This window comes from Taeniopygia guttata, chromosome 4, assembly GCF_048771995.1.
Source record: "Taeniopygia guttata chromosome 4, bTaeGut7.mat, whole genome shotgun sequence".
NCBI classification, from domain to species: domain Eukaryota; kingdom Metazoa; phylum Chordata; class Aves; order Passeriformes; family Estrildidae; genus Taeniopygia; species Taeniopygia guttata.
In genome coordinates this window covers 15,010,782-15,033,508 of record NC_133028.1, presented here as the reverse complement: position 1 = coordinate 15,033,508, position 22,727 = coordinate 15,010,782, and the positions used below count along the sequence as shown (strand labels likewise).

Sequence of the window (22,727 nt, the reverse complement as noted above, 5' to 3'; positions counted from 1 at the left end):
AAGCCACTCTTGTCCTTGAGAGGTGCCTCAAGCTGTGTCTCTCTGAAGCCATCATTTAATGATAATTATTTGCAGAATGTTTTCTAATTACTAACTAGAACTTTATCATACAGGTCACCAAAGATACTGGGATTTAGGGAATTGAATACAGATGGAAAACTAGCTAATGTTTCCTTGAAGAAAGTAGCTGAAGTCAATTGCATGTAAGGGAAACCTCCAGGTAGCTTAAGGTTGACTGTGAATGCAACATGCTGTGGAATATTTTTTGTGCTGCCTAAATTAGAATTTTAAGTGTTCTTGATAAAATATGTTATGCATCAGGTTTTAAAATAAATACATCCATTATGACTGCTAATATGTTATGCATGGCTAACGATGTTATAAAAATAAAGCTGTCTTTCCAGTTAGGCAGTAGAGTCATGAAATAAAAAAGAAGAAAATACTGTGTGTGACAGGCTCTTCCAGAAGGAAGACATTTAGTCATTGCCATTCTTGGAAAACTTGAAATATCACTGAATGATGCAGGGATGTCTGCAGGTTATCTGGCCCCAACAATTGCTCAAATCATGGCTTTATGTATAAGATTATATTTCGTTACTCAGGGTGTTCTTCAGTTCTTCACTTTTTTCTTCCACATCTATGGATGAAGTGGCAAGAATCTCTTTGGGAAGCCACTCTCATGGTGATTTTTTTAAAATGCTTAATCAGAATTTCCCTTGCTGCACAGTTTGACCACTGTCCTTTGTCTTTTCACTGTGCATGCCTGAAGCAGAGTACAGCTTCATCTTCCTGACAATCCTCTCTAGGTAGTAGAAGAAATTATCCTTTCTGGATAACTTTCTGATGTTGTCTTGGAAAATTTGTTGGTATAGCATACAGAAGTGTCTCATGGAGACCCGTGGTGTTCAGACTTTTACAAGGTTCTGAATCCCATCCACATGACTTTGTAAAGATTTTTAAGAAATGCTTCCTCTTAGATTAATATTTTTGGAAGAAATTTATGAGATTAAGGGAAGCTGGGGTAAAGAGTTACAGCATGGCTGTGTTATGAGAAATTAGGGGTTTCTTTCCCCCTAAAACTATTTCCATTAGGGATTTGGTGAAGCAGAAGTTGTGGACTCTGAGTCCTTGAGTCCTAGAATAAAATCTCCATTTTATCTAATTTATGTCCTTCCAAATATCCTTACTTTCACATGGGAGATCACAACTGGGAGAAGAAAGGAAGCAAACTACCTTTTCCCCTCTTCAACTATTGTGTCATAGCATTGAGAAGGAATCTTTTATCAGTAAGTGCTAAATTTTCCTGATCAGTACATTAACTTACAAAATCTTTCTGATTGCCTGGCAAGGTATATTTATCTTTATATGGATGGTTACTCCTGTTTGCTGTTGTCCTATGAAGTTCTTCTTCAATTAATGGTTCGGGGATGTTTTGTAAAGGTATTTGAATTTTATGTATATATATGTTAACTTCTCTAAAAATCTACCCGATCAGGAAAGTCCTACCAGACATATCACAGAAAACTACATCAAATTTTTTATATTACATTTTTTCTCACCAGGCTATGGCAACATCATAAGAGACAAGTGCTTTTCAAGGCCAATAGCAGAGCTTAAGCTTCCTGAATTAATTGATTGCATTTTTCATTGATGTTGTGCTCTGCTGAAATGGCATTGGAATGACAGATTTTAAATAGTTTCTTTCTAGGATGTGATGTATAAACAGTCATTATTTCAGCAGAATCAAGCAACTGTTGAGCTGCACTGACATGAAGAGACATACCCTGAGGACTCTCAGAAGTGGTGACATCTGTCCTTCGGCTCCAATATTTTGAATTGTACCACAGCTTTGACTGCCCTACAAATTAATACAATATGACTGGATGTGCATTTAAAGCTCATGTCCAGGGCAGGGCTGTTTGGAAACAGCTATTCCTTGGTCATTCTCCAGGCAGACATGCACAGCCTGGTTCCTCTCCCTTGTCTCTCTGAGCAGCCCCAGCCTCTTGTGCTGCCTGTGCGAGCTCACTTGCTGCCAGCTGGAGCCCGGACAGCACTGACGGTGCTGTTCTCTGTCAGACAGGGTAACAGACACCAATTACTGATTCTTTTCTTTGTTCATTGTAAACAAAGATCCCAAAGGGTCCAAAACGTTCTCCCTCTTTGGACCAAGCACCTTCCTCCCATTTCTGTGCTTGTTTCCCCTCCTGGCTCTCTTCAGTGTCATCCCATCTGCTCCTTCCCCTTCTCTTGAGAGCCTGGCAATTCTACAGATGCATCCTGAGTTTTGCTGTTCCTGAGGAATTTCCTGCTGCCACCAGTGTTGCTTCTTGCATTTTGAAATTCCCAATTCCTTTTTTTCTTTAGCCAAAGTGCTAGCTTTTTTAACGAAACAAACTGGGAGTTTTCACATTGATTTTGTCAAGGAATGAGGCAACATGCCAAGAGATCTTCTACATACCAACACACTGCTCTGGTGGGGAGGGATGTGGAGTAGCTCCAGAACAGTTTGGGGAAACAAGTTGCTTCATTCTTTTGTATCACCTTCACCACTTTTTGTAATGCCTTTCTATTATACATGTCAGAAAATGATGTCCTTGGCAAACTAGAGCAACACATTCCAAAGTGTGTTGTTTAAAGCACAGCTCTGAAGAGTGGGAGGCCCGTGTTTAATGACTCATTCATTCTACCTGAATCATGATATGAAGAAAGTGTTTTTTGCTCAAGACACATTTAATTTATAGAAAAATTTAAACAGCTGTGGTAGTTGAGTTTGCAAGTGAGAGTTGTACCAAAGCTAGATCCTATCAGTGAGGGATCTTAACATGATTTCTGATGAGGCTGCTGTATTTTTCTTGTGCAAAGCATTTTTCAAGGTTTAATTTAGCGCAGAGAAAAAGCACATGCAGTAATCCCACCAACTTTCATGAAACTGAGTGCTTGTTTTCTAGCCAGTACTAATTGTTATTCTGCTCACACATTCTGAAGAGAAATACCCATAAGGCTCCCATCCCACTGAGGCAGCCAAGGAAACCAAGTTGATACAGAATTAAGCTCTTTGACTCCAGGAGTGCATAAATAGCTCAATTACTCCTAAAAGACCTATACAGGGTAGGTATGCCATTTGTAAAGGCTTCATGTGATGGCTCAAAGGTCAAAACCAAAAAACTTGACAAAGATCTTGTTTAGTTGACAGCTATGTAAAATGTGCATTTGTATACATGTGTAGAAATATTTGTCTGGGATTTGATGCTGCATTTTACAAGACTATTGGTTATGCTTACTGTCCTTAACTACTTTTCAAGTGATATATATCAAGTGATGTATGTCATATAACCCCATGCTAATGTGCAGTGGTGACAGAAAGTTCTAGGTGAAAGCCCAGAGCATACATTCTGAGTTGTAGAAATACCAGCTCTGGATTTTCTGGTCCCTTTCATCAAAGCAAAGGGATAAGTAAAAATGAAGCTCAACACAGGCCAGCATGTCATACAGCTGGAACTTGGTATTAGAAGATTAAAGTTACCATGAGATACTTTGCTTCTTTGCTTGCTGCTCTTCAAAATGGCACAAAGTGACCTAGTGTCTTTTGCACATCTGTACCTTGACACAGTGTAGCAGATAGAATGCCTGTCAGTTCTTTAGCACTCTTGACTTTACCTGCTGCAAATAGGGGAAAAAAAATCTTCCTGCATTTTGGTAACCCAGAATTCACCAGCGTCTTCTGGTTACTGCCTATGGTACTTAGATTCTTAGTTAATTTTTTATTAAGTATTGCATACTGGAGGAAATCTGGAGGATTGTCTCTGCACTTGTGGAATTTACTACACTTACTGCTTCCACAGGCCACAGGTATTCCTAATCAAATGGTCACAAGTGAGAGATCACTTACATCACTTCCACAGCACTGCTTGCTGCTGGAAGGAAATGTATACTATAATTTCCGCCTTTGTTTTCCTCTAACAGAATTTCCAACAGCATCATCTTCTGCTCACATATTCTGCTAAAAATACCAAGTAATCATCCTAACAGAGATCAGGTTTACCTTAGCTGCAGAGACAGGGAGATGGTGGGAGGAGGGGGGCTGCCAGGCAGCACAGGCCCTCTGGCACAGGGTGAGGGGACATACGTGCCACCCTCCCAGGCTCCAATTTCCTGCTCCAGTCTCCCTGCCAGCCTGCACTGGAACTCAGCTGCTGCCCTAAGGGAATGAGGCTCTCCAAGCTTGCCTTCATAATTCTCAGGAAGCTAGGAAATCAGATGCCTGCAGATTATAAACAAAATCTGACAGATTATATTCTTTGCCTCTTATGTAAAATTGCATGTAATTTAGACTGGGCAGAAGATGAAATTAGGAAAAACCTGAAAATCAAAAAGAACTTGTGAAGTGTTTGAGCCACTGTGACATTTGCTAAATTAAGATACTGTGCCTCCCCATACTGAGCTATTTTAAACCAAACTCCTTGGCTCTGCTAAAAGCACTTGTCTTCCACTTCACACTATTGTTGAAGCAAAATTATTTCTAGGTAATTCAGTTGAGAACACTATGAAAAGAGTTAGCCTTCATGGAACAAAAAGTATTATTCAAATTCTTGAGGTTTCAGATCACATTTCACTACATTTAAGATTGTTGATTGAAAACATAGTCATGTCAGCTGAATATCACATTAAGACCAATATGACAAAAATAAACACCAGCAGTATAAAAAGGGCAGAGAGATCATCAAGTTGTCTTTGCCTTATTCTCATAACTTTTTACTCCAGAGCACTCAGGACTTTGCATTTAAAAATAGGCAGAGCAGATGTGAGCAGATGTATATGTATCCATGCACACGCATGCTGGAAAAAGGAACTGCTCTGAATTAGTGTTCAGCTGCTGTTCAGACACAATGACTGAAATGTATGTAGCAAAAAGAAAAAGTAGGTTAGTAGGAGGGGAGATTATATTAACTTCTATACAGCAATGAAGAATGTGAGATAACTGAGTTCTTATGTGGTCCACAAAATGGGTACAGCAGAAAACACTGCCTTAGTCTCAGTAGCTTCCACAGGTCTGTCTGCAGAAATTCAGAAAACCTTGTAATGCTCCTGCACACGATGTTTGAATTTGTCATAAGTAGCTGTATATTAATAGCTTTACACAGGATTTTGGCATTCAACAGAACTCAAAATTAAGTTATATACATATTGTTTTCATCTGAAATATTTTCTCCCTCAAATTCACATCTGGAGACAGCTGTTTTTATAGTACTGCTAGTACAAATATGAATGGTTGAAACATTTTGAACCTATATTTGTGAACTTCCCCGGGCTTGAATGAGTTTAAGGAAAAGGGCAGATGCCTTTTGGACAGTATGATTTCTCCACATTTGGCACAGCTCTTACATAAGACATTGCTAATCAGAGCATTTCCTGAGTTTTCAAGACATAGCACAGGCTCACCTGGCTGACAGTCACCACTAAAGTGTAACATATATCTCTAAATAGTACTATTCACACCTTTATAGATGCAGAAATAAATAAAAAGTCATGTTCATGTCTCTCCCTCCTTCTGGGAGTAACAAATGACCTTATTGTTACTTGCTTTGCTGACACTTGTGCCCCTCACCTCCCGAGATGCCAGTCACATTGTTCTTTTGCTCAGATTAAAACCATTACGTTAAACTCAGAACAAATGATTTGCACTCAGCTTGAAATTTGCTGCCTCAAAAAATCTCAGGAAACCTATATGTCTAGAACTTTGCCTTGTTGCTTTTTTTTTATTAGCTACATTATTTGGTTAGCTAAAAATCTTTACGATATTCCCAAGTTTTTAAAGCAAGTTTGAGACACTTTATTGAACAGGTATTAGAAAAGAAATTGCTGTCTTTGGTACTGAGTTGAAGTAACGGGAAAAGAGGAAAGAACATTAGAAATAAGAAAACACTGTAAGAGGTGCTGAGTGTGTTGTTTTTGACATAAGGTAATGCATTAAAAAAAAAATCTCAATTGTTTAAACTGTAGCTATCCTGCTTTATATTTTTATATTATTTTTTCCAAACCAGAATTATTTAACACTCTCTACAGAGTGTTTGGTACCATGTGTAACTGCCAGCACTGACTGTGCTGCTGCTGGAGTCAATCACAAGCAGAGGCTGGAAAGCTTTCATAAGCTGGAAAGCAAAAGCTGGCCAGCTGGGATGCTTGGCTTGTGGCTGGAAGTTGCCTAAGAGGCACATGGCTGGTTGATGGTATTAAGCTGTTCTCTGGATCTCACACACAGGTTGGCAGGTCGGACACACCAGCCCTGATGCTGGCTGGGACACCTGGGAGCCTCACACACACAGTCTCTATAGCCTGTGGCCCAAAATGTGTCATGATATGATCTGCCGTGGGCAAATAGAAGATTGGTCAAAATTGCTTGGCTTTAGCTATCTGAGATGTGACTCAGACACCTTTAGCTATGAGGTGCTACAGATACCTTTCTTACTACTCTGGTGGCTGCTGTAAATAAAACATGAAAAAATAAAACAATAAAAAATTAAGAGGGTGTTCAAGGAACAAAGACCTAAAGTTACAGCACAGATAGGGAACAATTTTGAGGCATAATACACCCCGGATTTTTAAAGGTCTGTAACTTCTGGTTTCAGTACTTTTGTGCTTTCAATACTTTTTTGTGTCTGAAACAGATACAAAAATCCTTCAAGCTGGAACCTAAACCCACCTGTTACATAGGCAAACCCAAATATGTGTGCAATGTAAAGAGATTTGCAATAAAACCAAAGTAAACGTTATTACAGCCAGGGAAGTAAGACAAATAAGCAACTACAATATATTTTAAATATTTTATCTTTCAAACATACATGATACAGTTGCATGAGGGATTGAAAAGATGTAAATCTACTATGGACCCTTAAATCAGATTCATTGAGATAACAGGAATATCCTCTCCAAGTTTCCTGGCAACCAGTCAATACAAACACAAATAAATTATACAGAAGCTAACACAAAATGTGCAAAACCTATCTACATACAATTATTCTCTGTAGAATGACTATTTTTCCTGAAGATTTATGTGTCATCTTGGTAGCTGGATGTCCTGGTGGTTCAGAGGAGCCTCTAGCTGAAGCACTGGAATTCACACAAGTAACCTAAGAAACCTTCAGGATGGCATCTGCTCTCTCCTCAGTGTGTTCTGAGCCCTGTATCTGAGTTCACTGCCAGCAGGCCAATGTCTGACTTGGCAGGTTCTTTATCTGAATTTGATATACCATAAATCACATTGTGGTGGAGAAACTGTGGAACTTTCTAGACCTGGTATTTCTGACTATTTGCTATCCAGTGGCCAGGAAACAGCCAGCTGAGGAACAGCTGTGCAGATGATGAAGCAATTGCCATTATGTGGTAAAATACTGTATGCAAGTATGCACCCAGGATCTTGCTGTACCCTAGTTTTTAAGTTTGGCCCAAGCACTGGACCACTTATGAAAATGAATTTACTTTTCCACTGTCTTACCTATTGCATCTTGTATCAAGTGAGCAATCTAAGATCTCTCCCACTTGAATTTATGTTTTGCCTTCCCAAAACATGATAATCAGACACTTAGTTTCCAAGGTCAGATGCTAGGATGGTTTTACAAACAAGTAATCTCTGTGGGTGATGTATGCATAGTATCATTTTTTTTCTGAAATATGTGAACAGAAAGTATTATTCTCGGTTTAATTCTGGAGAATAAAGATAATAGGAAATAGTAATGAACTTCTTCTAGAAAAAGAAAATGAAGGGTTAGGATTTCTAGCAGCAGTGGGGTAATTTTTGATACTAAAACAAGCCAATATTTAGTATACAAGGTTTTAATATGGCAGATTTTCCAGTCCCAAAAGTAGGATGAAATTGCAGTTAGAAATCAGGTGAAGCCAAATTTATACCCAGCTAAGTCAGAGGATATGGATTCAGTTGATTAGCTCAGTACACTAAAGCAAATCTGAACAAAAAGGCTGAAAAAGAAACAAACATGAGCTTGTTCCAGCTGCCTCCTCTGTCTGAAGATATAGGTCCTCTTTGTGCTGCTGCTGCAGATCTGAAGAAGAAAAAACAAACAGGATGTTCACAGCACAGAGCTGAGTTAGGATTCTTTTAAATATCAGGGGTTTGTTGCCAAGGGCGAAGTTCGTGGCCCAAGTGCTAAGCTAGAAGTTTCTTTATATGAGCTTGCCAACAGATTCCCTTTGGGTGTCATGATTCTATAAACAGAATATCTTTGCAAAACCCTGGAAACTCTTCTTTCTGCCTTTACACAAGAGCTTTGTCTCTCCACAGCCATTTGCTTCTCTGGCCTTATGCTTGTGATTTCATAGTGCTCTTCTAGACAGCAGTGGTCCTGGAGGACTGTATTTTTACAGCACTTGGTGCAATAGTATCCAGATCCACCTCTATATCTCCCTGCCATTGCAATAATGCAAGTAATCCATGCCACTGCTAACAGCTTCCATCTGGCGTCCTTCCTGACATTTGTAAGCCATCTCTGCCATCTAGTGGGTATTTTTTACTCACAAGTTTTTTCTAACGTCAGGGTGTCACCTTAACCTTAAGGCTAAGTCTAAATTTGACTCAGCAGGAAGATTGTTTAAGTCTGGAGAGGAGTTAAGGGGCACCACCACCATGCAAGAAGCCCCAGGTAATTCCAGCACCTTCTAGGCCATCCTTCTGCTACCCTGACTCAGCTCTCTCCTTCGCTATGCCCATGTAACAGGAGTTGTGGTGAATAAAAGGTCACTTGTCCAACTCTGACACTTGTGGACTCAGGACATTATTCTCTGGAGGCTGAGAGGGCACCTATCAGCCTTGTAATAGCAAACAGCCCTGGTGAAAGGGATGCATGAGCCCCTGCATGCCTGTTCCACTGTTCACTATGAACACTGAGAGCACCTACTCTGCAAAGGAAACTTTTCCAAACAGATACCCACTCCAATTAGTGATACGCCTACTAACCAGCCCCCAGTCAGTTAATGGACCATCAAAGAACACAGAAAACATACCTGAGAAGGTTATCACCAAATAATTTATATGCATCTGCTTAAGGCTCTTTCTGAAAAGGCAACTAGTTTCAATGGAGGTGGTGCTATTTACTACAGAGAATTGAGTGATTCTGGGAAGAATCTAAGAATTCGTTGGCTTGTAGTATTTAAATTACTTAAATTTCAGGGAGAGGAAATGATAGTTTTGCATGCAGATTGGGAAGCTCTATTGTGATTTGGGATATATAAGAAATTAATCAAACTTATTACAGTGCCATGCATAGAGGATGGAAAACAGTGCTCATGAAGGAAACAAGCAAGGAAGCTTTTCCTAAGGAGGATGAAAACAGCTGAGTTGCTCAGGAGTTACCCCAGGAAAGTGTGAGACTGGTGTTTCAAGTACACCAGGGTTATGTTACTTTGAGTACCAACGTGGATGGAAAGGAAGGGGCGGCTGCTCCCCTGCTTACACACTGCAAACGCCATGTGGCAATACTGCAGAACTGCATGCTCACCCTTAGCTGAAAGGAAAAACACATTAATGGTTTCCAAAATCCTTCTCATCCAGGTGCCCTCAGCTGAGTAACACACCCACAACACAAAACTTTGAGGAAAATGATTTAAAACCTGGGAGAGGAGAAAAATCTTCTGTTAACAGCTCAATAAAATATTGTATTTTTCAAAGTCCTGTGCTTTTTCTTCCGGTTTGTTAATATTGTCACTATGTTCACAGCTATTACTTCGAAGGGGATAACTGTATTTTCATTTGACACATTGTCCTGGGGTGACCATTCAGCTGCAGAACAAGGAAACCCTATTTTAATCCACTGTGCAAGTGGCATTTTGAAACCAATCAAAGCCCTAATGGGAAGTCTGTTCTATGATTTACTGCCTAGAAGAAGTCTGGAGCTACCAGGGGTATTTATAAACCCACCATTTTCATAACATTTATATGCTGGTGCCAGGATATAAATTGCATGCGAGAATACACGTTGCATTGTAAGGTGAGTAAAAGTTTTCAGTGACCAGAAAGAACAGGGAATACACACTTTCTCTGTAGGTGTGTACCAAGAACTGGACATGTGTCACAGAAGGTGATGTCCACCTCCTTTTCTGTACTGCATGAAGCACTACAGCCCCTCCCAGAGGCAGGCAAGCTGGAGTTGCACCTCTGCTGCCATAACCAGGGACAGCAAATCAGGACTTTCATAGCAGAAGTTATCATTGCAGTATCACACAGGTATTACCAAACAAAAATTTGCACGTGCTTGAATAGGGAAGAAAGGACAGTAAGAAATAAAGCATGGATTATCTATAAAAAGAATATAACCACAAAACAGTGTTTATGTATTGATATATTCTACAACATTCCAAACAGTGAGGAAGTTCTAATTCAGACGTTCAAGTATTTTATGTCTACCTATATATGCAACAGCATATAGATTATGAAACACAGTCAGAACTGAAAACAGTAATCTTTACTGTAAATTCACCAAAATACATAATGAATTAATTTAATGCTCCTCATATAATATAGATAAATATGGATAAGTATGGAGTTTGCAAGCAAGAAGTTATGTCTTGGATGTAATCTGCATTCTTTGTAGATAACTCACTGGCCCAAGGTAAACACATCAAAATATAGAGATTAAGTTTCACACAAAATGGAAGATTAAAAGAAAACTTCCTCAAAATTTAGAACTGAAAATTCCAGTAGTAGGAGAAATGTCCTTTAGATCTGTTGCCACTTGATCTATACTTTGATTAGTCAAGAAATTATATTAAAGAAAGCAACTTCAAATTTGTAATAGGTTTTATATCAGAACAGTGATATGTATAAACTTTACATCATCAATGATATACAGTGTTATTGTGATTGTGTGATTAATGAGAATCCATTAACACCTAATTTTGAACAGCAGGTGCTCACAGACAGCTGTGCACAGTTTGTGAATAGAAACTGCTAATTCAATCCACAGTAACTGACAAATTCAAGACTGCTGTGTATTGCATATGGAGAATGTATAAGAGGTGATAGAGGTGGGATCTGTTGAACTGTTGACTTCTGCATAATTTATTCAGTTGTAATGACACTGAGGATAGGTTGAACTTCTCTTACTTACGATGCAAGGGCACACTTAGAATGATCAGGATTATCCAGGCAGAGTAAGAACATTACAGACCTGTGAAAATACCATTTTATTTAGCACCTTTCAGGCAGACAACTGAGGAAAACAAACAAGAAAAAATTAAACAAATTCACAGTATTATTATGTTTAAATCTTCCCTTCATTAAATTTATCTTACAATCTATGGGAATGACTAGAGCTGTGAAACCTATTGTGAATAATTGGTAATTCTGCAGGCATTCAATAGTGTTTTTAACTATTGTTTAGATTTTAAATCCAAGTACATGAGGCCATCTTCTGTGTCTGACATTGAGTAAGCACAATGTTCCACTCAATCATACAATAAGATGTAGTGTTTTGCTCAATAAACAACCAAAAAATGCTAAGTCTGAAAAATGTGACATCATCCCTCTAACATATCAGTCTGTCCTAAAGACACAACATTAATGGCACTTCAATATTGCACAGTAAGAATCAAAATAGATAAGGTGCTTCTGCAAATACAGCATAATAATAAAAGGTTTTCACTTACTTGTAATTGTCAGTACAAGTGACATCGTAACCAAGAGTTTTCAGCCTGTTTTCTAATATCTTTACGCTATTAATTCCACAGGAATCTCTGTGAGAAAGGATTTCAATATTATTGCAAATCTTTTGTTATATAATTTCTTTTCACTGAACTTGATGGAATTAGAAAGGTATATCCCCATCACTTTGCCTCTTCTGTATTCCATAACATCTCCAGAAGAATGGTGTAAATTGTTCTTTATGCCTTATTTGCCTCCATTACTGTTGTTTCACAATTTATCCTTTCTACAGTTTAGAGTCTAGAAGATTAGTTTTAGCTAGTGTAGCATTTTCAGATTCTGTCCACTAATAATCTTACATTTAATATTTGACTAGATGGAAAAAGACTTAAATAATTTTGTAAAATAGTAAATGTTTTGTTTGTAATATTCTTTGGCAACTATTTAGGTAGTGATAATGCTGATGCTATCTGTCTTTACAGAGTTAGTTTGTTATAATAAATGAGAATTTGTTGTTAGAAGCTTCTTCTCTCTCTTGAATATTGAATAATACAAAAATACAGAGAGAAAAAAACCAAGAAACAATCCTAAACACAGCTCCTAATTCTAGTACTGATTTTTAAATTTGTAGTCCAATTAGTATAAGAAAGTTTACAGAACCTATTGAGACCTCTAAACTTGCACCAACATAAAGTATTAAGGCCAGTGCTACTTATCTGCTGGTCAGTAAATACCCATGACTAAAGAAATCATATGGAGACCAACAAAATAACTGTAGAAAACAATTAATAAAAATATACAATTACTCCTATGCATCCATTTACTGAAACATAAATTAAGACCCAGTGCTTGTCTTAGTTTTTCTTAGTAAAAAGGGCAACTTTTGCAAAGACTATGTGTATGTTATGTCTCTCTCAGAGGATATGATTCTTTGATTTAGAGAGACAGGATGAAAAATTCTAATCTGAACTCCACAGCATTGGAGTGCTGTGTAGAAAAATGCTAATGTAGACTCCATAGCATTGTAGTAAAATACACGACAGACAGCCCAAACTGTTTGGACTAATCAGTTTTGTTATATTTGTTTATTACTTATTTGTTTGTTTGCTTTATTTAAATTACCAGCAAAATTAGACACTTAAGCCTGCATCTTACTGGATTAATTGCTGAGAGAAAAAGAGCCACCAGTTGGTATTTGCCTGCTTCTACAAATTTTCAAACAGTTAAGATAGGTGAAAATTAAAAGAATGCATACAGCAAAGTAAAAGAAATATCACTTATCAGCACTTAATCTGAAATTCAGATTGACTCTTAGTAAAACTGTTCATTCTCTATCTTTATTCAGGGTCTGAGTCCACACACACCTCTAACCAGACTTGGCTCTAGATCTAATATTACAATTTATTTATATTTTCTCTAATTCTGGTATTTCAATACTCTCTGAGAATGGCAGGTTGTGTTTCCTGTGTTCATGAAAGCATTTAAAATGCTTTGTTTTAAGTAGTATGCAAATATAATCAAGCAGAAAGATAAGGTGAAATTTTAAAGACAGGTCCAAAAGGGAGAAATGAATCTTTATTTTGAAGACATAACTTACAAATCTGGTCCTTCAATATCATCCACAACCCAAATGAGAACTTGAGAGATTTTGTCTTTCTGGAGATTAGGTATCTCATAATCTGCAAAAAAACTGATTCAAGAAAAAAAATTGAACTATAAAGAACATGAAAATTAAACAGTCCTTTTCCTCCTCTGTATTAATGAATTCACCTAAAAGTGAACAAGAATGAACTACTAAAAATGCAAAAACAAATAAAAAGCCTTTGATACTTCCTCATAATATCTAATCTAAGAAGATATGAAATCCAGCAGCTGATTTTAATATCTCTAGATTGATTTTTTTTTTTTTTTTTGTGAGATGCTGGCATTTCAAAGCCATAGATTTCCAACCCTTTTAGCAAGATGTAGTGCAATGATTTCCAATCTTTTAGGGGTTTTTTCACTCAGAAAGCTTGTAAGGGCTGTGTCCTCACTGAACACCTGGTCCAAGTCTAGGCTTAGGTCTCTCCACTAATTTGCTATTTTCCTATCATGTGTCTTCTTAAATGTCTATTAGATATCTAATAAACATCTATGTCTTCTATTAAATGTCTATATCAGCACTACAGTGCCTCTGAGCCTTTTTCAATGTTCTGAGACCTGCACAGAGAAGAAGGGACCACTAGTTGCCACTTCTTGGATGGGACCAGCAGTGACAATGTGGGTCTGTCCTCCTGCTGCCTTCAGGCAAACTACCAGGGCTCTGCCATGGAAGTGCAGGACATGTGCTGCTTGCCAGTGTCTGTTGGTTCATGAAGTCAGCAAATCATTTTAAATTTATGCTGAAGTGGAACAGGAGGACAAATACCAAGAGCTGCTTTCTCTGGTCCCATCTGGTATGGAGGTAGCTCACCAGAGACCAGTAGCAACAACAGCAGGTTTGCCTTTCTGTCCAAGGTGTCCAAGCCTGTCCAACACGTAGTGAAAATATAGCAAAAAATAAAGATTCTAACTCATTTACTCAGTCATGCATATGTTATTGCCAGAAAAAAAGAAGCTTGCTCCCAAATTGGGAGAAATCTTTAACTAGAAGTCTCAGAAACTGTGGAGAAACAATGTAGAACTGACTTCAGTAAAACAAATTTTTGAACTGGCTTCTATTATTAAAGAAATCTGCCAACAAAATTCATACTGTGTGAATGAGCAAAGTTATTTTGCCATGAAATGAGAAATAAATCTTAACTGAAATTATATCAGGTGACAATGATTATTTAAGTGTACAAACTTAAAAACTGAATAAACTTTGAAAGAGGCTTTGAAATACTTGAAAACAGACCAGAGAGATGGTAAGGCAGGTAGATCTTCCAGATTACTTTCTGCTATTAATAATTCAGCTTCCAGCTTTTTTCAAACATGAGCTCTTAAAAAAATTCAGTCATAAATGGACCAGAAGATACACAGCAAAGAAAACAGATGGAGTAACTGGCTTTGCTTTCTCCTTGACAGGCTGAGTTCCAGTAGTGATTTCACTGGTTAAAATACCACCAGACTGGCAACCCAAGGAACTGGTGGAATTAACGGGTGTGTGAGATGTTTTTGAAATAAGGAATCTGTAAATTAACAGAAATTAGGAATCAGTTTCTAAAATAAGGAATCTATAATAGATTCTGGGTATTGCCCTGCTGCCAGGTATTACCATCTGCAGAAGATTTGATCCCAGCTGACCATTTGACCAACCTAAGGAGACTTTTAAGTCTTTGTGATTAGCTGAAATCTCTGTAAAGAGATGGATGTTTTGGGAGATAGAGGTAAGTAGTTAGGAGGTATTTTGGGAAAGATAGTTCTTGCTTCTCTTCTATCCAGAGATAAAATTGCCTTTTCAATGGTCATTTTTAGTCTTCATGAATATACAAGCGGAGATTCTCTTCTATGGGTTTTTAAAAAATGTAATATTTGATCTGCTTTGGACAGGACAGTTGCTGAGATAATGAAGGATGCATTTCTTACAGATAAGCAGTCACTACAGACACATAGTGAAAGTTCTAAAGGCTGTACTTTTACAATAAATTTTGAATGTAAGCTTAGATGAGCTTCTTCATGGTGGTACACCTCTGAATCAGGAAAAAATACACTGTCCTTAATATAAAAGGAACTAAGAAGAAGAGGAAGCTCATTTTTGCTATTATCCTCCTCAACAAACTTTTTTTTTTTTTTTTTTTTTTTTTTGCTTTCTGGAACAATAATAAACTTCAAACTACATCCACTCTTGGACATGGAGAAATAAATACTTTCCCTTTAGAACTTACCAAGTTTGCTGGTAGGCCTGACAAAAGCTACACTCTTTGTAACAATATACTCTATTTGGACATGTCCCTAAAAAGAAATTTCCTTTACACTCATCTTTTTGAAGACATACACATTTTGCCACAGTATATTGGCTGACTCTAGGGCAGCTTTCAGAGCATTCACCATGCTTGCCACAGCAGCTTGTAAAATGCAGGAGTTGAAAGGATTGTTTCCATCCACTACGTATTAATCCTTCAGCTAGGGACAATTAACAGTTTTTACACATAACTCAGCAGACTTTGATGCAACAGGTCCTTTCAGCTATACTTTCATGCTTTGTGCAGCAGAAGGCCCAAATAATAGTTGACTTTTCTTTTTTGTAGCCATCCCACAGTCAGTTCAGTCAGTTCTCTACACAGAAATCAGTCAGTTCTCTTACCCTGTCTGTGGATAAGCTCCTCCCTCTGCAGAACCATTCAGCAAGACCTGTATCACCCCAGAGCTGTGCTGTGCATACTGCAATAGATAACAGTGCTTTTCAGATTTCACAGATTTATCATATAACTTAGTATTTTATTGCAAACAACAGTAACCAAGGAAAGAATTTTACCACGAAGAATATCATAACTGCAAAAATAATACTAGATTAGCACCCTAGCAGGTCACTGAAGTAAAAAGGACAGGAACAAAACAGGCCATGGTTTACTTCAATGATTCTTCTCAAGCTATTTTCTCACATTTATAAGTATTTTCTTCAGCACAAGAAGAAAGCATTTTGGCATTCTCTGTTGAGTTTGATATGTGAGTAAAAGGGTTTTCAGCAAGTCTGTCAAATTAGGACCTGTAATCAGAAGACAGTCAGTGTGCTTACTGTACTTAGTATATGGTTTCTATTAACAAAGCTAACAGAATTTTAACACATTATCTAGCTAAGGTGAATGTTAAATTCTCCTTGCTAAAACACTGCAGACAGTCTAAAACGGTGTATTTGTATCAGGGGAAATAATCCAGTAGAGTTAAAGGTTTAAATCTGTTTTGAACTAGCAATATTTTCCTGAATCACCTCAGACACACCCACAGATATATGAACTTAGCACTAATAAAATATTTACAATGATTGAGGTCATCCTCCAGAAAGAATCCACTGCGTTGTTTTCACATTCCATCGCGGTAGGGCAGGATTCATAGTCCAGGCCTGTAGGAAGGTATGTGATTTGTGCTACTAGAGATATGATAATGACTGCAAAAAGTGACTTTAGAAAGCAACTAAATATATTTGTGCATTACCCGCTGAACCCCCAACCTATGTTTGACATAGCACTGAAGGTTTTTGTATTTTTAAAATAATTTTCCATCCTTTATAGTTTACACAAACAATTGCATTCAGAGGATTCAGTAATTTGGCTGAAATGGTTCTAACTCTGTTCCTGGGATGCAGGTTCAGAAGACTGAGAAAGAAGTTTATCCCCACTGCAGGACCATTTAGATTTCACTGTGTGCTCCTCTGACTGCAGTGTTAAACATTCACATGATACAAGAGAGAACGAGACAGTGAAGCTATCCCTGATTTTTCATGGGGTAAGAGCAAATTTAGTTTCTCCAGGACACAGCAGCTTGTCTCTGTTATGGTTTTACAGATAAATGTTTAACATAGTACTCACTGTCTTACCAGGGCTGTCTGCCTGCCCACACCAGTTCAGCAAATTTCCAACAAAGCCAAAGAGAGTATCAGAGAGAGACATGTAGCGAAGTCCTCTGCCAGCAAAGCTACTGACTAGTAGCTGATTATTTTCCCAGAAAAGAGACTAGGAAGAAAAAAAACGGAGAAGAAATGTACCAACATTTGGGTGTGGACACAGTAAGATTATGAGGTATTGAAAACAGCTGAAAACATGTTTTGGTATTTCTTTCAAAATTAAGCTAATAACCAGAAATGTTAGCTATCTCTTTAAAGGAAGAAAGTTTTTTAATTTTCCAGAGGTATAAATTCTGATCACAAGTGACTTGAGGAACAGTACTAGTTTGCTGAGAAAGGATATGGTCCTCTTTTAAATATAGATAGGCCTAGCTTTGCCTGCCTCAGCAGACAGATTTAGGCAAAGAAAAAAAAAAGGAAGACATTTATACACCAGATATATGTTACCAGAAATTTCTCACAGTGCTATGTTGGCTTATGGTGTGAAAAAACCCCATATGTCTAGATGTTATTTCCGTGTTTGTAGAACTCCTCATGAATTAAGCTGTGTTGACAGTAGTATTTGTTGGTTTAGCTTGTATCACTTAGGAATGAGGAACAATTGTGCTGGAGGAAAAGCTGCATTAAAACACAACACACATTTGCACTTCCACAGTTCTTTGCAATTGCCAGCACATCAAACCCTTACTGTTCTCTGGCATAGAACAATGTCCTCTCTCATTTCTGCTTTTGCTTGTTCAGTGTGTCAATGTTTAACATGGCACTGTCATGAGACTTAGCTGAGAGGAGTAAAAGAAAAACGTGATAGCAGGCACAGCATTTGTAGCCAGAGCACCTAACTTAAGGAAAAGTAGAATTAGAAGATCAGGGACTATGACAAAGCTCCCAGCACAACAGGAAAAATGGGGGGATCTCTGTAGTATGAAAAAAGAGACACTGCTGAGAAGTTCCTGCATAAAATAAATGGAGCCACACATAGAAACATGCTATCAAGTCTGAGTGTAGTTTATAAACTACAGAGTCTAGTTTACAAACTACAGACTGGTCAAAAAGAGTGACTCACAAATCATTTACAGGATGACTTTTGAATTGTGTCTCGTAAAATCTGTTGTATGTCAAAGGGCAATTAACATAAAAAAATTATTACCTTGTTAGGTGGAATCGTGTGAAATGTGAGGTTGATAAATAATTCATAATCCTTAGGTAGAATGTTGCAAGGATCCTTGTTAATAAATGCATTTTGAAATGCTTCCCATATCTGTGAACAATTCTTCTCACTGTAATCATTAAAAAAAAAAAAAAACAAATAACAAAATTGTTTTTTCAAAGGTGAGCAAGAAAGATACTTGTTTTCAACTTCTTCAAATACCCAAATTAAAATCTGTATAAGGCTAAGGCAGAAAACTGAAGTCAGGGTGTAAAAAACTTGTAGCTCAGGAAGAGTACAGAGATCTTGTCTTCTGAATCATAACTGCAGCAGATAAGGAAGAAGTAGCAAGGAAAAGATTAGCATTTACAGTGTGGAATTAGAAACACAGTAGGATTCAACAAAAATCCTAGTAGGTATGGTATACACAGGGAGTAATCCAACACTGTAGAAATACTGAAGAAAAAGCTTTCTTTGAAATTTTCCAGATTCAAAAATAAGCCGTTTCAAATAATCCATAGCTAAATATCCAACACTGCTGGAATGTAATACTACTCTTAAAATGTCAGATTCAAATACAGGATGAGTTGCTAAAAAGCTTTGATGGTAGAATAATGATGGTGACAAAGAGATGCCTTCAGTTTCTAGGCCCTGGGACTGTGCAGTTTTATCTTGCTGGAATGAGTACAGTGACAGGGACACACACTGTCACTATGCAGTAGCTACAAGAACTACAAGTATGTTGTTAGCATTCAACAGCTCAAGGGCTGAAATAAGATGCTAGGCTGTACACTCCAACATTTCCGTTCTTCCAGCTCTCTCTTGGGGACAATAATCTCCATGGAGGGACAAGACAGGCTGTCTATAGATGGAAGTGTCCTATCTCTTTGGACTTTCAGGATCACACTTGTCACAGCTCTGAGCCGCCTGGAATAATTAAGAAGGGAATTTCTACTTTCACCAGTTTTCCACAGTACTTTCCCCACATATTTCTGTGACAATGTCTATGCCAGGAACACTCTGCATGACAGAATAATTACTTTATGTGCATACAGCCTTCCTAACATGAATAGCTGTCATTGCAAAGCTCTTGCTTGAACAATAGTAGTCCTGATAAGTAAATCAAACTTTGCCATTACAGTGTTTTGCTCATTTAGTATCATCCATATATAGCATGGTTTCTGTTGGAACAGGTTCTTTAGGGAGCTGCTTTGTGACACTGAATGTCACAGACACTTTAAAGGAGCCCTTGTGATGAGCTATGCGGGAAACAGAACACAGATTTTCCTACAGAAATCTCTGGTCATCCTTCCAACAACTATATAAAAATTCCTTGTATACTGTAAGCAGATATGGATCTTGACCTGAAAATTTTCAGTGATGCAGTATGATCCTTAATCAGTAGTTTCAAGGTTTAAACAGATTTACTTAATAAAAGAATTTGAACCCTATTTCTGATTTCAAGCTATTATACTTTGGCTTCTGACAATTGCATATACTTAGGTTTCATTTTGCTAAAGAGCTTTCTACTTGAAGCACTTACGTTAGTACTTGTGGGTTATGATCAACCGAACTTTTAAGATCTTTCTTGACAGGTGCATCCATCAGTAACTCTGGTTAATTCACGTATTGCTTTTTTTTTTCATGACTTCTCACCCAGTTTTGAACAGCTTGTAAATCAAAAGGATTATTCTGTTCTGATACTCAAAACTTCTTAGCTGGCAAAAGCACTTATTGAAGCTACAGGGTGGGGAAGGACTGCAGTTCAGGATAGTTCCTTCTAAACTTAGTAGACCCTAATAAGTCAGATTAATTTCACACTATTTAGTTTAAAAAAATGTTTTCAAATCTTTCATTATATACTACAAATAAACAAATATGGAGGAAAAGCATTATAGGAACATAATGTTATTTAGCATACTCCTGTTAGGAAATGTCAAATATGATCTTAATTCAAACTCCTGACTTCTGCATGGCCACAGCATTTTGTAAAATGCCTCTTTGGATTGCCATTTTGTATAATCTGTTTTAACACATGGGAAAGTTTTCATTATGTTCCTATAAACATCTTTATGTTTTAATTATCTTGCAGTGTAAAGACATGTTTTGCTTGCTAGCTTCCTTGAAGTTAGCAAAGTTTTCTTAGAAAATTTGTGCATAAATTCAGAAGCAAAACCTATCCAGTTGGTCACGTCTCTATGAAAGCTAGCCAGGGGCAACTAAGAAACAGACAATGAACAGAAAGGGCTATTAATAATTCTAATATCTATTTTGCACCTGTACAATATGAAATTTCCATTTTGTTTGGATTACATTATTTGCTAATACACCAAAGGGAAAGAGAAAAATCCCCACATTATAAGAAATCAGCTGTGTAGCTCTTCTTTCAATAATGCCATTTTTGGTAAGAATTCAGGAAAACAGTCCTAATGTCCCGCCAAGCTTCATGCTATCCTAAGCAATGTTTGATGAACATGTTCGAACCTCTCAACTTTAAAATCATGCTGTAAAAATGTAACCAGAATTCAGTAAATCCCAAAACTATCATAAACATGAGACATATAGAAATATTTTCCAGAATATTGCATTTATAACTCTAACAGCCCAAATCAGTTAACAATATGGTTCAAATTTCTACAGTGACTATTCTTTATGTTGCTCATTTTAGAATATTCTGTATTATTATTCATGTCCTGCTTCAGATATAAATGAAGTGGCATCTGTTAAGTCCTGCAGAAGCTCTACCTGTCTAGAGCCTACTGCAAGACCAGATTACCTACACAGCTGTTAACTAAGTTCACATATTTTATATTATATATTGTAGGAATGTAGAAATCTACACATAAAGTTTACTTCCACCTTCCTTTGGGACATGTTTATAAATTTGCCAAGCTTGAACTGTTCCATGCACTGTGTTATTAGCATTAGGATGATCTTTATTCCTTCATGAGAAACTTGAAAGAAAACACTTCTGAAAGGTTAAGAGTGTTATTGTGCAGAAGTATATTGTTTTGGCTTTGTTAATAGCGAAAAATTTGTTTTAAGTCCTTTATCTTCCTCTTTTGCAACAGGAATTGAAAATGGGGGGTTGGGCAATTGAGGTGATTTTTGCAGTATCATCTAACCCTGTTTTAAGACAGCAATTCAATGCTACAGGAACCCAGATAGGGCCCCTCTACAAATACCTCTTCACACTTTTAGGACAATTTTTGAATGGCAGAATAAAGGGCTGAACTCCAGGAGATTGTCCTTCTTATTTTCTTCCTTTTTACTGAAGCCCTTACAAAGCAAGGAATCAGAAAAGTGCGCATTTTAGCAAAGTGTGTGATTCTGTATAATTAGCACAGCCAATAGAAGCTCACCGATAATCCTACTTAAGCAGTTGATTAGAACTTGATTTTTCAGGTGGATGAGCTAAACAGGTTTCTTTAGTACCAAGGATAGCTATAAAGTGAGGTGCTCCCCTTTGTACATGATGTGACATACAGGCATGCAAGGCAAAGCTGGTCTTCCCAGAAGTGCTGTCAGATTTGGCACTTCCAAAACACCATCCCTGTCATTTCTGTGTGTTGTTCTCCTTACAGAAAGTAATGGGGGGGGAGGGGGGGGCAAAAAAAAGTGAAATAAAGAATTGAAGGATTAAAAATCTTGCCCCAGTTACACTACTTTAATTAAAACATGATATCTATCAAAGTAATTTTGTTGTTTCCAGACAGCTACAAGCATGTTGGTTTCATAAGAATCACTTTCATTTCTAGAAGTATAACATCAAACTTCTGATTAACAACCATTTGTACAAAACATAAAAAACTAATCCAGAAACAAGCAAAACTTACCCAACAGCAGGATTCACAGTTCTAATATAATCATAGCATCTTCCAATGATAATACTTTCCAGGTTTTGAGTAGTACCTTCACCTTTCCATTTCTTTCCCTGCACTCCTGAGAAGCTGTTCATACACAGAACAGAGACAAAGAAAAGAGGATAAAAAAGGCTCACCATCATGAATTCCTGACAATCCAAATTCTTAAAAGGAAAAAAACCCAAAGAAATAAAAAAGTAGAGTTTAATTATACAATTTAAATGGAAACCTGCAATCTGAACGTTTAATATTTTCAGTACTAGCTACAACTCAGTACACAAGACAAAAGCGGGAAAAAAAACCTTGCTGGAAACTATAACCTATTTCCTGGAACGATTGCAGCACAGAGATACATCACTTCCTTGTGTCTAAACTATTCCTCACTTCAGAAAAAAACGAGAAAGTTTGAAGGCCACCTGGTGATAACTGAAGAGAATTGCAGTATATCTCTGCAAAGGGAGGAAAAAAGCGCCTTACCACTTCAATACTTAGGATGCCTTTGGTTCGCTTAATACTCGTTGCTGTGCTACACTTTCCTAAACT

The 22,727-nt window shown here is 37.4% G+C and overlaps 1 protein-coding gene across 3 annotated transcripts; it reads right to left on the bottom strand.

Moving 5' to 3' along the window:
• Positions 1 to 6,812: 6,812 nt before the first annotated feature.
• BST1 (bone marrow stromal cell antigen 1) lies at positions 6,813 to 22,561 on the bottom strand. Of its 3 annotated transcripts, XM_072928017.1 has the most exons (10): positions 22,158 to 22,561; positions 18,322 to 18,451; positions 17,148 to 17,283; positions 16,591 to 16,673; positions 15,918 to 15,994; positions 13,251 to 13,343; positions 11,659 to 11,745; positions 11,121 to 11,180; positions 9,468 to 9,518; positions 6,813 to 8,060 (listed from the first exon to the last, which is right to left on the bottom strand). In XM_072928017.1, the coding sequence occupies exons 1-9, from the start codon at positions 22,325 to 22,327 to the stop codon at positions 9,515 to 9,517; spliced, it is 840 nt and encodes a 279-aa protein (XP_072784118.1). In that variant the 5' UTR covers positions 22,328 to 22,561; the 3' UTR covers positions 6,813 to 8,060; positions 9,468 to 9,514. The 3 variants fall into 3 exon arrangements, with proteins under 3 accessions (XP_072784118.1, XP_030126634.4, XP_002192390.6); XM_030270774.4 differs by having other exon boundaries at positions 6,813 to 9,518; XM_002192354.7 differs by lacking the exon at positions 9,468 to 9,518.
• Positions 22,562 to 22,727: the final 166 nt, after the last annotated feature.